Source organism: Oncorhynchus mykiss, chromosome 24, assembly GCF_057628025.1.
Source record: "Oncorhynchus mykiss isolate SJ-2025 chromosome 24, ASM5762802v1, whole genome shotgun sequence".
NCBI classification, from domain to species: domain Eukaryota; kingdom Metazoa; phylum Chordata; class Actinopteri; order Salmoniformes; family Salmonidae; genus Oncorhynchus; species Oncorhynchus mykiss.
This window is the reverse complement of record NC_143045.1, coordinates 25,811,679-25,825,363: the sequence shown is the minus strand read 5'-3', so window position 1 is coordinate 25,825,363 and position 13,685 is coordinate 25,811,679. Positions and strand designations below refer to the sequence as shown.

Here is a 13,685-nt window from a genome sequence, read left to right as displayed (position 1 = left end):
TCCATTCCTCTCCCCCTCCCCGCCTCATTAGCAGCAGAGGGGGCCGGCACTGTGTTGCAATCCTCCATTCCTCTCCCTGCCTCATTAGCAGCAGAGGGGGCCGGCACTGTGCAGCAATCCTCCATTCCTCTCCCTGCCTCATTAGCAGCAGAGGGGGCCGGCACTGTGTTGCAATCCTCCATTCCTCTCCCTGCCTCATTAGCAGCAGAGGGGGACGGCACTGTGTTGCAATCCTCCATTCCTCTCCCCGCCTCATTAGCAGCAGAGGGGACCGGCACTGTGCTGCAATCCTCCATTCCTCTCCCTGCCTCATTAGCAGCAGAGGGGGCCGGCACTGTGCTGCAATCCTCCATTCCTCTCCCTGCCTCATTAGCAGCAGAGGGGGACGGCACTGTGTTGCAATCCTCCATTCCTCTCCCCGCCTCATTAGCAGCAGAGGGGGACGGCACTGTGTTGCAATCCTCCATTCCTCTCCCTGCCTCATTAGCAGTAGAGGGGGCCGGCACTGTGCAGCAATCCTCCATTCCTCTCCCCGCCTCATTAGCAGCAGAGGGGGACGGCACTGTGTTGCAATCCTCCATTCCTCTCCCTGCCTCATTAGCAGCAGAGGGGGACGGCACTGTGTTGCAATCCTCCATTCCTCTCCCTGCCTCATTAGCAGCAGAGGGGGCCGGCACTGTGCAGCAATCCTCCATTCCTCTCCCTGCCTCATTAGCAGCAGAGGGGGCCGGCACTGTGCAGCAATCCTCCATTCCTCTCCCTGCCTCATTAGCAGCAGAGGGGGACGGCACTGTGTTGCAATCCTCCATTCCTCTCCCTGCCTCATTAGCAGCAGAGGGGGCCGGCACTGTGCAGCAATCCTCCATTCCTCTCCCTGCCTCATTAGCAGCAGAGGGGGACGGCACTGTGTTGCAATCCTCCATTCCTCTCCCCGCCTCATTAGCAGCAGAGGGGACCGGCACTGTGCTGCAATCCTCCATTCCTCTCCCTGCCTCATTAGCAGCAGAGGGGGCCGGCACTGTGCTGCAATCCTCCATTCCTCTCCCTGCCTCATTAGCAGCAGAGGGGGACGGCACTGTGTTGCAATCCTCCATTCCTCTCCCCGCCTCATTAGCAGCAGAGGGGGACGGCACTGTGTTGCAATCCTCCATTCCTCTCCCTGCCTCATTAGCAGTAGAGGGGGCCGGCACTGTGCAGCAATCCTCCATTCCTCTCCCCGCCTCATTAGCAGCAGAGGGGGACGGCACTGTGTTGCAATCCTCCATTCCTCTCCCTGCCTCATTAGCAGCAGAGGGGGACGGCACTGTGTTGCAATCCTCCATTCCTCTCCCTGCCTCATTAGCAGCAGAGGGGGCCGGCACTGTGCAGCAATCCTCCATTCCTCTCCCTGCCTCATTAGCAGCAGAGGGGGCCGGCACTGTGCAGCAATCCTCCATTCCTCTCCCTGCCTCATTAGCAGCAGAGGGGGACGGCACTGTGTTGCAATCCTCCATTCCTCTCCCTGCCTCATTAGCAGCAGAGGGGGCCGGCACTGTGCAGCAATCCTCCATTCCTCTCCCTGCCTCATTAGCAGCAGAGGGGGACGGCACTGTGTTGCAATCCTCCATTCCCCTCCCTGCCTCATTAGCAGCAGAGGGGGCCAGCACTGTGCTGCAATCCTCCATTCCCCTCCCTGCCTCATTAGCAGCAGAGGGGGCCGGCACTGTGCTGCAATCCTCCATTCCTCTCCCTGCCTCATTAGCAGCAGAGGGGGACGGCACTGTGTTGCAATCCTCCATTCCTCTCCCCGCCTCATTAGCAGCAGAGGGGGACGGCACTGTGTTGCAATCCTCCATTCCTCTCCCTGCCTCATTAGCAGTAGAGGGGGCCGGCACTGTGCAGCAATCCTCCATTCCTCTCCCCGCCTCATTAGCAGCAGAGGGGGACGGCACTGTGTTGCAATCCTCCATTCCTCTCCCTGCCTCATTAGCAGCAGAGGGGGACGGCACTGTGTTGCAATCCTCCATTCCTCTCCCTGCCTCATTAGCAGCAGAGGGGGCCGGCACTGTGCAGCAATCCTCCATTCCTCTCCCTGCCTCATTAGCAGCAGAGGGGGCCGGCACTGTGCAGCAATCCTCCATTCCTCTCCCTGCCTCATTAGCAGCAGAGGGGGACGGCACTGTGTTGCAATCCTCCATTCCTCTCCCTGCCTCATTAGCAGCAGAGGGGGCCGGCACTGTGCAGCAATCCTCCATTCCTCTCCCTGCCTCATTAGCAGCAGAGGGGGACGGCACTGTGTTGCAATCCTCCATTCCTCTCCCCGCCTCATTAGCAGCAGAGGGGACCGGCACTGTGCTGCAATCCTCCATTCCTCTCCCTGCCTCATTAGCAGCAGAGGGGGCCGGCACTGTGCTGCAATCCTCCATTCCTCTCCCTGCCTCATTAGCAGCAGAGGGGGACGGCACTGTGTTGCAATCCTCCATTCCTCTCCCCGCCTCATTAGCAGCAGAGGGGGACGGCACTGTGTTGCAATCCTCCATTCCTCTCCCTGCCTCATTAGCAGTAGAGGGGGCCGGCACTGTGCAGCAATCCTCCATTCCTCTCCCCGCCTCATTAGCAGCAGAGGGGGACGGCACTGTGTTGCAATCCTCCATTCCTCTCCCTGCCTCATTAGCAGCAGAGGGGGACGGCACTGTGTTGCAATCCTCCATTCCTCTCCCTGCCTCATTAGCAGCAGAGGGGGCCGGCACTGTGCAGCAATCCTCCATTCCTCTCCCTGCCTCATTAGCAGCAGAGGGGGCCGGCACTGTGCAGCAATCCTCCATTCCTCTCCCTGCCTCATTAGCAGCAGAGGGGGACGGCACTGTGTTGCAATCCTCCATTCCTCTCCCTGCCTCATTAGCAGCAGAGGGGGCCGGCACTGTGCAGCAATCCTCCATTCCTCTCCCTGCCTCATTAGCAGCAGAGGGGGACGGCACTGTGTTGCAATCCTCCATTCCCCTCCCTGCCTCATTAGCAGCAGAGGGGGACGGCACTGTGTTGCAATCCTCCATTCCTCTCCCTGCCTCATTAGCAGCAGAGGGGGCCAGCACTGTGCTGCAATCCTCCATTCCCCTCCCTGCCTCATTAGCAGCAGAGGGGGACGGCACTGTGTTGCAATCCTCCATTCCTCTCCCTGCCTCATTAGCAGCAGAGGGGGACGGCACTGTGTTGCAATCCTCCATTCCTCTCCCTGCCTCATTAGCAGCAGAGGGGGCCGGCACTGTGCTGCAATCCTCCATTCCTCTCCCTGCCTCATTAGCAGCAGAGGGGGCCGGCACTGTGCAGCAATCCTCCATTCCTCTCCCTGCCTCATTAGCAGCAGAGGGGGCCGGCACTGTGCTGCAATCCTCCATTCCTCTCCCTGCCTCATTAGCAGCAGAGGGGGCCGGCACTGTGCAGCAATCCTCCATTCCTCTCCCCCTCCCCGCCTCATTAGCAGCAGAGGGGGCCGGCACTGTGCAGCAATCCTCCATTCCTCTCCCCCTCCCCGCCTCATTAGCAGCAGAGGGGGCCGGCACTGTGCAGCAATCCTCCATTCCTCTCCCCCTCCCCGCCTCATTAGCAGCAGAGGGGGCCGGCACTGTGCAGCAATCCTCCATTCCTCTCCCTGCCTCATTAGCAGCAGAGGGGGCCGGCACTGTGCAGCAATCCTCCATTCCTCTCCCTGCCTCATTAGCAGCAGAGGGGGCCGGCACTGTGCTGCAATCCTCCATTCCTCTCCCCCTCCTGCCTCATTAGCAGCAGAGGGGGCCGGCACTGTGCTGCAATCCTCCATTCCTCTCCCCCCCCTGCCTCATTAGCAGCAGAGGGGGCCGGCACTGTGCAGCAATCCTCCATTCCTCTCCCTGCCTCATTAGCAGCAGAGGGGGCCGGCACTGTGCTGCAATCCTCCATTCCTCTCCCCCTCCCCGCCTCATTAGCAGCAGAGGGGGCCGGCACTGTGCTGCAATCCTCCATCCCTCTCCCCCTCCCCGCCTCATTAGCAGCAGAGGGGGCCGGCACTGTGTTGCAATCCTCCATTCCTCTCCCTGCCTCATTAGCAGCAGAGGGGGCCGGCACTGTGCAGCAATCCTCCATTCCTCTCCCTGCCTCATTAGCAGCAGAGGGGGCCGGCACTGTGTTGCAATCCTCCATTCCTCTCCCTGCCTCATTAGCAGCAGAGGGGGCCGGCACTGTGCAGCAATCCTCCATTCCTCTCCCTGCCTCATTAGCAGCAGAGGGGGCCGGCACTGTGTTGCAATCCTCCATTCCTCTCCCTGCCTCATTAGCAGCAGAGGGGGCCGGCACTGTGCAGCAATCCTCCATTCCTCTCCCCCTCCCCGCCTCATTAGCAGCAGAGGGGGCCGGCACTGTGCTGCAATCCTCCATTCCTCTCCCTGCCTCATTAGCAGCAGAGGGGGCCGGCACTGTGCAGCAATCCTCCATTCCTCTCCCCCTCCCCGCCTCATTAGCAGCAGAGGGGGCCGGCACTGTGCAGCAATCCTCCATTCCTCTCCCTGCCTCATTAGCAGCAGAGGGGGCCGGCACTGTGCTGCAATCCTCCATTCCTCTCCCTGCCTCATTAGCAGCAGAGGGGGCCGGCACTGTGCTGCAATCCTCCATTCCTCTCCCTGCCTCATTAGCAGCAGAGGGGGCCGGCACTGTGCAGCAATCCTCCATTCCTCTCCCTGCCTCATTAGCAGCAGAGGGGGCCGGCACTGTGCTGCAATCCTCCATTCCTCTCCCTGCCTCATTAGCAGCAGAGGGGGCCGGCACTGTGCAGCAATCCTCCATTCCTCTCCCCCTCCCCGCCTCATTAGCAGCAGAGGGGGCCGGCACTGTGCAGCAATCCTCCATTCCTCTCCCCGCCTCATTAGCAGCAGAGGGGGCCGGCACTGTGCAGCAATCCTCCATTCCTCTCCCTGCCTCATTAGCAGCAGAGGGGGCCGGCACTGTGCAGCAATCCTCCATTCCTCTCCCTGCCTCATTAGCAGCAGAGGGGGCCGGCACTGTGCTGCAATCCTCCATTCCTCTCCCCCTCCCCGCCTCATTAGCAGCAGAGGGGGCCGGCACTGTGCTGCAATCCTCCATCCCTCTCCCCCTCCCCGCCTCATTAGCAGCAGAGGGGGCCGGCACTGTGTTGCAATCCTCCATTCCTCTCCCTGCCTCATTAGCAGCAGAGGGGGCCGGCACTGTGCAGCAATCCTCCATTCCTCTCCCTGCCTCATTAGCAGCAGAGGGGGCCGGCACTGTGTTGCAATCCTCCATTCCTCTCCCTGCCTCATTAGCAGCAGAGGGGGCCGGCACTGTGCAGCAATCCTCCATTCCTCTCCCTGCCTCATTAGCAGCAGAGGGGGCCGGCACTGTGTTGCAATCCTCCATTCCTCTCCCTGCCTCATTAGCAGCAGAGGGGGCCGGCACTGTGCAGCAATCCTCCATTCCTCTCCCCCTCCCCGCCTCATTAGCAGCAGAGGGGGACGGCACTGTGCAGCAATCCTCCATTCCTCTCCCCCTCCCCGCCTCATTAGCAGCAGAGGGGGCCGGCACTGTGCAGCAATCCTCCATTCCTCTCCCTCTCCCTGCCTCATTAGCAGCAGAGGGGGCTGACAAGGTACAAATCTGTCGTTCTGCCCCTGAACAGGCAGTTAACCCACTGTTCCCAGGCCGTCATTGAAAATAAGAATTTGTTCTTAACTGACTTGCCTGGTTAAATAAAGGTAAAATAAATAAAAATAAAAAGCAGCAGAGGGGGCCGGCACTGTGCAGCAATCCTCCATTCCTCTCCCCCTCCCCGCCTCATTAGCAGCAGAGGGGGCCGGCACTGTGCAGCAATCCTCCATTCCTCTCCCCCTCCCCGCCTCATTAGCAGCAGAGGGGACCGGCACTGTGCAGCAATCCTCCATTCCTCTCCCCCTCCCCGCCTCATTAGCAGCAGAGGGGGCCGGCACTGTGCAGCAATCCTCCATTCCTCTCCCCCTCCCCGCCTCATTAGCAGCAGAGGGGGCCGGCACTGTGCAGCAATCCTCCATTCCTCTCCCTGCCTCATTAGCAGCAGAGGGGGCCGGCACTGTGTTGCAATCCTCCATTCCTCTCCCTGCCTCATTAGCAGCAGAGGGGGCCGGCACTGTGCAGCAATCCTCCATTCCTCTCCCTGCCTCATTAGCAGCAGAGGGGGCCGGCACTGTGCTGCAATCCTCCATTCCTCTCCCCCCCTTGCCTCATTAGCAGCAGAGGGGACCGGCACTGTGCTGCAATCCTCCACTCCTCTCCCCCTCCCTGCCTCATTAGCAGCAGAGGGGGCCGGCACTGTGCTGCAATCCTCCATTCCTCTCCCCGCCTCATTAGCAGCAGAGGGGACCGGCACTGTGCAGCAATCCTCCACTCCTCTCCCCCTCCCTGCCTCATTAGCAGCAGAGGGGGCCGGCACTGTGCTGCAATCCTCCATTCCTCTCCCCCTCCCTCACTTGTTCTTCATCCTCTCTCTCCCTTTCAGACTGCTCTTTCCTTGAGCACAGTGCTGCATCAAGATCCTGCAGAGGAGCGGTGGAGACTGACTGGCGCTATCGAGGGCACCCTGCTCTGGCATGCCAGGAGGACGCCATAACCAAGAAGAGGGTATTGAGACAGAACGAGAGAGCCTGCCCACCACTGACCAGTGCCAACACAGCACTAGAGAGAGAGAGCGCGAGTGTAAGAGGGGGGAGATAGAGGGAAGAGAGGTCCACCTTCACCAGAGAAGGAAGAAAAGCAAGGGGGAAAATAGAAAGCAAGTGTACAAGTGAGGAAGATATTGAAAGAAATTAAAAAAGACCCCAAAAGAGAGCCAGCGCAAAAACAGAGTAGAAATAGAAAGGATGCAAGAATATTGACAACTAACACCCCCCAGATTTGACTTGACAATCACTCTGTCCACTCCGCTGCTCAGAAAAAAAACAGGGGGGAGCGAGTGAGAGGGCTGGCCGAGGGAAGGAGGAAGAAAAGAGCGAGATGACGGACTGAAGCAATGGAGAGGATAAGGTGAGTGACTAATGGCATGGAGAGAAAAACGTTAGGAGAGACGGGTGTACATGCTAAGACATGCACACATGACAGGACACACAGTGCTTCACAGAGCAGTGATGTATTTGATTCTGTACCACATTAGCTCAGTGGACTGCAGCAGGGTGATTTGTCGATGGCAGTCTACTGCTTCTCATTAGAGACTTACTATATGCTTCTCTCTCTCAATTTGGTATGTTACTATTGCAACTATTGTTATACAGGTTAAATGCAACCTCAGACTAACTTGCAGTATGCCATGACCTGAACAAGTTTCTAGAGAGAGCTCAGCTTCTTATGTGATGCTATTAACCTGCGACACATGTGTTTGGCAAGCTCTTCGTAACACACACACACACACACACACACACACACACACACACACACACACACACACACACACACACACACACACCAGATAACCAGTAATTTGTGCCAGAGATGACAGGACACAACACAACTGTTTGTGTGCGTGCGTATGGGATCAAGAGTGTGTGTGTGTGTGTGTGCCGCCCTAAATGAATTCAGCCGGCTCTTACTGCAGTATTTCCGAGCTCCTACCCGCTGGCAAGGCATCAAGCTTAACAGCACACAGACTGACTGGGGCCCTTGTAAACTGCATCAAAGCTATTAGATATATCAGTCTGACCCTCAACGAGGACAGTTAGCATATAGCCTGGCGATACAATGATATACTGTTATAAATGTCAGAGGGGTGTTAATGATTTGAATGGGAACGATAGGGAGGAGAGGGGTATGGGAAGGGAGAGGGCTCTGGTTTAAGTAAGGTCCAATCTACCCAGCTGGTTCCCAGTCCTGACTTTCTAACAGGCTGGATTGTTCTGTGGGCAGCAGAACCAGTGTGGAGTGTTTTACTACTGTGTCCAGGTGTTTAATACTGCCTCGCTCCCATCTGGGAGGCTGTTGCTATGCATCAAAGGCTATCTCAAAACAGCAGCAGCTCCAGACAAGGTATTAAATCAATTCTACAGAGATTCCACTGGGGGGAAACTAGGCAGGTTATGAATAAGGGTGATAACGTAGCTAAAACTCCACCAACTACCGTTGTCTAGCAATCTATGTTTGAAAACTAGCATGCTGGCAGATACCCATAGACCTCCAGTCTTCACGCTATTGCTAGACAACATTGGCTCTCAAAACTACCTCTAACTTCCTTCATACTGGACACAGAGACATACACATGGTATCCACTAGTTCAATTGACTTTAGTAGGGCTGTCCCCGACAACAACAACAACAAAAAAATCTTGGTTGACCAATCGATTGGACGTAATTTTAAAACGTGTATTTTTCCGTATATAGACACACGCTATGTTTGAATAAATTAAACTATATGTAGGCTACTGAGCTTGTCTGATGCTTTAAGCACTGCGATTTAAAATTAAGACACAAATTACAAGAGGGAGCCAGAGATCAATAGAGCCTAACCGGACAACAAAAGCCTGTTCCCGACCCTCCTGCCACTGCTGCTGGCCTTAGCAGATTCTGGGGTTATGCTCCATCAGTTGCCAGGCTACACCAGTGGTCGACAACCTTTTCCATTTGAAGTGCTAAGTTACCTTACCATTTCTACTGATCTGCATGCCAGTTTTCACATGCACATTTTCACGGAACAGTTTCATTTCATTTATAATAAATTCGTCATCTCAAAATCAATTTCATGTAGTTAATCAAAATACTATCTAAATGAAAATGATACAAATCTAAAAGTAACTTCTATTGCCATTGCCAATATGTAAAAATAAGCTACATAAAAGACATCACATTGAAGCCTGCAGGTAGAAAATATCCCGATAAGAATAAATATCCTATAAATCACATTGGCTATGCATGGCCTGTTTGCAAGGAACTTGAAACATTGAATCAACTATTAATAGCCTTTTGTATTTGTGCAACAGATAAGAAGCAATCAGGTTTCCACCGGATAGAGCATGACATTTCTTTCCCCTTTCACGCGAGTGGTTATAGAAAGAGAGAGAGCTGGAAAGATTTTTCAAATAGGCTACATTGAGGAACTATTGTCATTCTCAATGGGATGTAAAAACAGACTTTGTTTACTTGCTGTTTGAGGTGAAGAAAAAATGACTTTGAGAAGCTACACAGTATTGGTGAGTTAAGACAATCAGAAATAGTATCAGATCCCCAAAACGGGCACACTTAACCTACATACATCTGCGTTCAGGCCAGGTAGCCTAGGCATACTTCTATGCATGTCCTTACTCAACATTGACAGAAGCACTCCAAACAAAAGACAATGAATAAATTGACAACTCATAAATGAAATAAACACAAACTTGTAGCCTAGACTGTGCGCTCTGCAAACAACATGTCCAATCCTACAATACAACGGTAAGACTGTAACAAACAACATGTCCAATCCTACAATACAACGGTAAGACTGTAACAAACAACATGTTCAATCCTACAATACAACGGTAAGACTGTAACAAACAACATGTCCAATCCTACAATACAACGGTAAGACTGTAACAAACAACATGTCCAATCCTACAATACAACGGTAAGACTGTAACAAACAACATGTCCAATCCTACAATACAACGGTAAGACTGTAACAAACAACATGTCCAATCCTACAATACAACGGTAAGACTGTAACAAACAACATGTCCAATCCTACAATACAACGGTAAGACTGTAACAAACAACATGTCCAATCCTACAATACAACGGTAAGACTGTAATAGTAATATATTGAATGCATTAACAGAAATGATTGTATCCAAACAAACATTGTAGATTCAAAATTAACGGTAAATGTACTACTGGTGATACTGGTGTGCCATCCCCATGTCCTCAGCAATGGATTGGTCCACTGAGACAGGCCTCCACAATGGATTGGTCCACTGAGACAGGCGTGAATCAGATAGTTGTCTCGTGTGTATTCATTATTATTATTTTTATTATTTATTTTTTTAAATATGCGTGCCATAATTTTAAATATATTTGCCACTGCTCGAATAAAAAAAAAACTTGGTCGACCAACAGCCTATCGACCATACAATCGACTAAATTATGTAAGCCCTAGACTCTAGGGAAGTAGATAAAGGGCCTCAACGCCAAAATCCCGATATATCCCTTTAAGCTCCTGGTAATTGCAGCTTGGAAAAGCTAGCAAGGATTGGATTTAAGTGAGCTATTGCTAATCAATATTTAAATGCTAATGATGTTGGTAGCTAATTTAAATGTTAGTATTATTATTCTGCAGATGTGTGTGAATGAGTGATGGTTTTGACGAAGATCCATACTGCCCTACCAAGCAAAAAGGAAGTAATTGCTAATTTGGTCGAAAATAAGTTAATCATTTTTCCTACATTAAATACATGCTTAATCATGTGGACAAGTATCCTGCCTCTATTGTGTTTTGGAGAAAATGGGGCTCATGTTAGCAGTAACTGCATAAAGTTACTGTGAAACCAAGGTAAATAAAAGCTATTTTTCTCAGTTCCACACTATGAGCAGTTACCTTTTTGCTTGGTAGGGCAGCATACAGGATCAAAACGGTGCCCTTCCATTTGTGAGTCGATATAAATCGTGGGAGCAAAGAAGTGTTGAAGATCTATGTCCTTGGGTACAGTCCAGTGTCTCCTCTCACTGGGTCTCTCCCTTTCTCAGAGCCTTCATCATGCTCTACCGCACCCCGCTAGCCTGCCTCCTCCTGCTGCTCCTGTCGGGGGTGCTGGGCGGGCTGGTCCTGTCCATCTGCCCCGCCGTGTGCTCCTGCAGCCGGGGCCACCGTGTGGTGGACTGCTCCTCACGGCACCTCTCACAGCTGCCCCCAGGCCTGCAGCACAACATTCGCTTCCTCAACCTCTCACAAAACAGGTAGGATTACAACTTCTTCCTTATCTTTATCATCTTCCTTCTCATCAGGTTGGATCCTACCTCTAAACGTCTGGGTTCTGAGATTGAGCAGCAACATGACTAATAGCCAGACAGAATCAGCAGGGAGGGGATCCTAATAATTACATTCAGTCTTTCTTGCATATTCAGTTGAAGAAACTCTCGCAATTCATGTTTGGTCAGTATGTGGTTTGATTTAAACTAACAATTCCACAGGCATCTTTTATTTATCCCCTGTTGTGTCAAATGGTTGTGATTCTAACATCTGACCTCTCCCCCTCTCTCCCGACAGCCTTCGTGGTCTGGAGGGCCAGCTCAGCCACTACGCCCACCTGCGTACCCTGGACCTGTCCTATAATCTCCTGGGTCGCTTCCCCTCTGGCCTGCCCAGGGCCCTGTGGGACATCCGGGCCGCCGGCAACCAGCTCCGAGCCCTGGACAAGAACGACACGGCCTACCACTGGAACCTGCGGGTTCTGGACCTGTCAGCCAACGAGCTGGAGAGAGTGGTCTTCATCAACAACACCCTGCCCAGCCTACACGCCCTCAACCTGAGTCACAACCGGTTCTGGACGGTGCCCACCAACATGCCTCATAATCTGGAGATGGTGGATTTGTCCCACAACTACCTGGTTCAGATCCTCCTGGGGTCGTTGGACCGACTGCCCAGGCTGAAGAGGTTCTACCTGCACGCTAATCGCTTCTCCTGGGTGCCGGAGGGGGTGTTTGACCGGTTGGAGGGGCTCGAGTTGTTGACGCTTGGGGATAACCCTTGGGCTTGTGAGGAGGAGGAGAATATCACAAGGCTCTTGCTCTGGGCCGAACATACCCGCGCTGCCGTGTTGGGCTGCCCCTGCTACACTAGGCCAACCTGTGGGCAAGCCCATCTGGCAACTCCAGGAGGGGAGTGGCACTTTGCATCCTACACAGAGCCTCCGCTGGGGGCTGATGCCAGAGAGCTGGGCCGTGGAGGCCTCCCACCGGCTAGGGCTGCAGTCGCCACTTCTGGGTACCTGGTTAAGTCTGCGTTATTGGAGCCTGGGATGCATGGAGACAGGGGGGTGGCCAACGGCTCGGGGGATCAGACACTGTTCGTGTTCACCTCCACCCACTCGCATGGCCTCTCCACACGCACAAGCACAACGGGGCGTCCGCACTCTGCCACCAAGAAGCCCAACACAGGAAGCACGCGGAGCAGAGGCCACGGTCTACACACACAGATTGTGTGTTCTGCTGTCGCCTTGAACCTTTTAGTCACAGTGACTGCCTTCAAAGCCTCCTAAAGAGACTAGAGCCAAGTCTTGATGGAATTGAGAGGGCAAACCCTATGTACATTTGACCCAGAATGTTAAAGGGAGTTTTGTTTTCATTTTCAAGAACGTTCGACTGTTACTGCCTAAAAAAAATATGAATATAATTGTGTATTCTCGCTCATCTTCCAACAATTTGTGAGTGTAGTTGTGCTGTATGACTATATCTTTCAAACGCACATACAAATAATATATAGGGCAAATGTATACACATACATGACTAATAATACTATCGGCGTGGAAACATGAATGCTCTACTCCATGTAGTCTATACTGCTTGTGTGTTCTGTTGACAAACGCTGCTGCGTTTTATGCTTTCTATGATATAAACACAGAAACAGAACATTTAGAATGCATTTACTGTACGTGTGGTTTGGATGAGTCAGAGTATGATGTGAGATACCTCATCTTTACACCTTGGCATCAGCTTGGTTAGGGGGATGTCTAGAAGTACTTAAAACCCTAACATGCACACAAACACCTTGACTCTTTATAAGCTCCTAAAAATAACTGAAAGTTAAAACAAAATGAAACCAAACTATTCTCCTCTGGGCATTGAAATCCTCACACATCATTGACCATTTGGTAAGAAAGTGACCCTCTTTCCACTATTGTAAGGTGCAGACTTCCCCCCACTATACTCCCTACCACACACAAAGACAGAGGTAAAGGGTAGCTCTAAATCTGGTTCACCAGACATCCTGACTCCCCCAGAACAGTGGGCAGCAGCCTGGGGAGGAGGCATAGGGTAGCCCTCCTCTTCAGCTGAGTTGGAACTAAGAGGCTATGATACATAGCCCCATAAAGCCTGCTGTAATGAGTGAATGGACCTTCCTGGGTCTTTTCCCTTACAGCTTGGAAGTCAGCAGTGGTACAAATTTAGGAGGACACAATCCCTCTCCCTACCAACGTAAGGCCCAATCTAGACGAGTATCAACTTGTGTTGATAAAGTTTGTTTATCAAGCTGGTTTATAATAACAATAATATACGTAGACGCCAACATACACTCCTTGGATTGGTCTTACCTGCGAGCAATGTAGTAGAAGAGTGGGTTGCCATTCTTGGAGGTGCCAGCCTGGTAGAAGACGTTGAGGGTCTTCAGGGCTTTGAATTCATCTTTTTCATGGACCTGGTGCCTGGAAATCAGGGACAAACGGAAAATAGAATGCTTCTGAATCAACTACACTCACTAACTGCTAGCATCCGGAGTGTCTTTGAACATTTTACACACTAACTCTACAGTAGGAGAACAGTTACCTGGTCATAAACTCTTCAAACTTGGAGCTGGTGAGGTTGAGGCTGGACCAGTGTGTGTCGGCCACAGGTTTGTGCTCGGGTGGCCCCAGGTAGGCCAGGAGGGTGGCCATCTTGTCAAACGGCCGCCTGCCCACTGCCTTGTGGTCCCTATAGAATGGAAAGAGGGGAGAGAGAGACCGCTGTCAGACAAAGAGG

At 52.6% G+C, this 13,685-nt stretch overlaps 1 protein-coding gene across 4 annotated transcripts in view; it reads right to left on the bottom strand.

Moving 5' to 3' along the window:
• Positions 1-13,685, bottom strand: part of LOC110504061 (neurofibromin) — a 127,875-nt gene that overhangs the window by 68,280 nt on the left and 45,910 nt on the right. For 2 of the 4 annotated variants that reach the window (XM_090218792.1, XM_090218793.1), the window contains 3 exons: positions 13,491-13,637; positions 13,259-13,369; positions 8,927-10,863 (listed from right to left, as the gene is read on the bottom strand). In XM_090218792.1, the coding sequence (XP_090074918.1) occupies positions 10,710-10,863; positions 13,259-13,369; positions 13,491-13,637 (412 nt within the window). In that variant the 3' untranslated portion in view covers positions 8,927-10,709. Of the gene's footprint in view, positions 1-8,926; positions 10,864-13,258; positions 13,370-13,490; positions 13,638-13,685 lie in introns of those variants that run through there. The other 2 variants (XM_036962075.2, XM_090218791.1) reach the window with 1 other exon arrangement.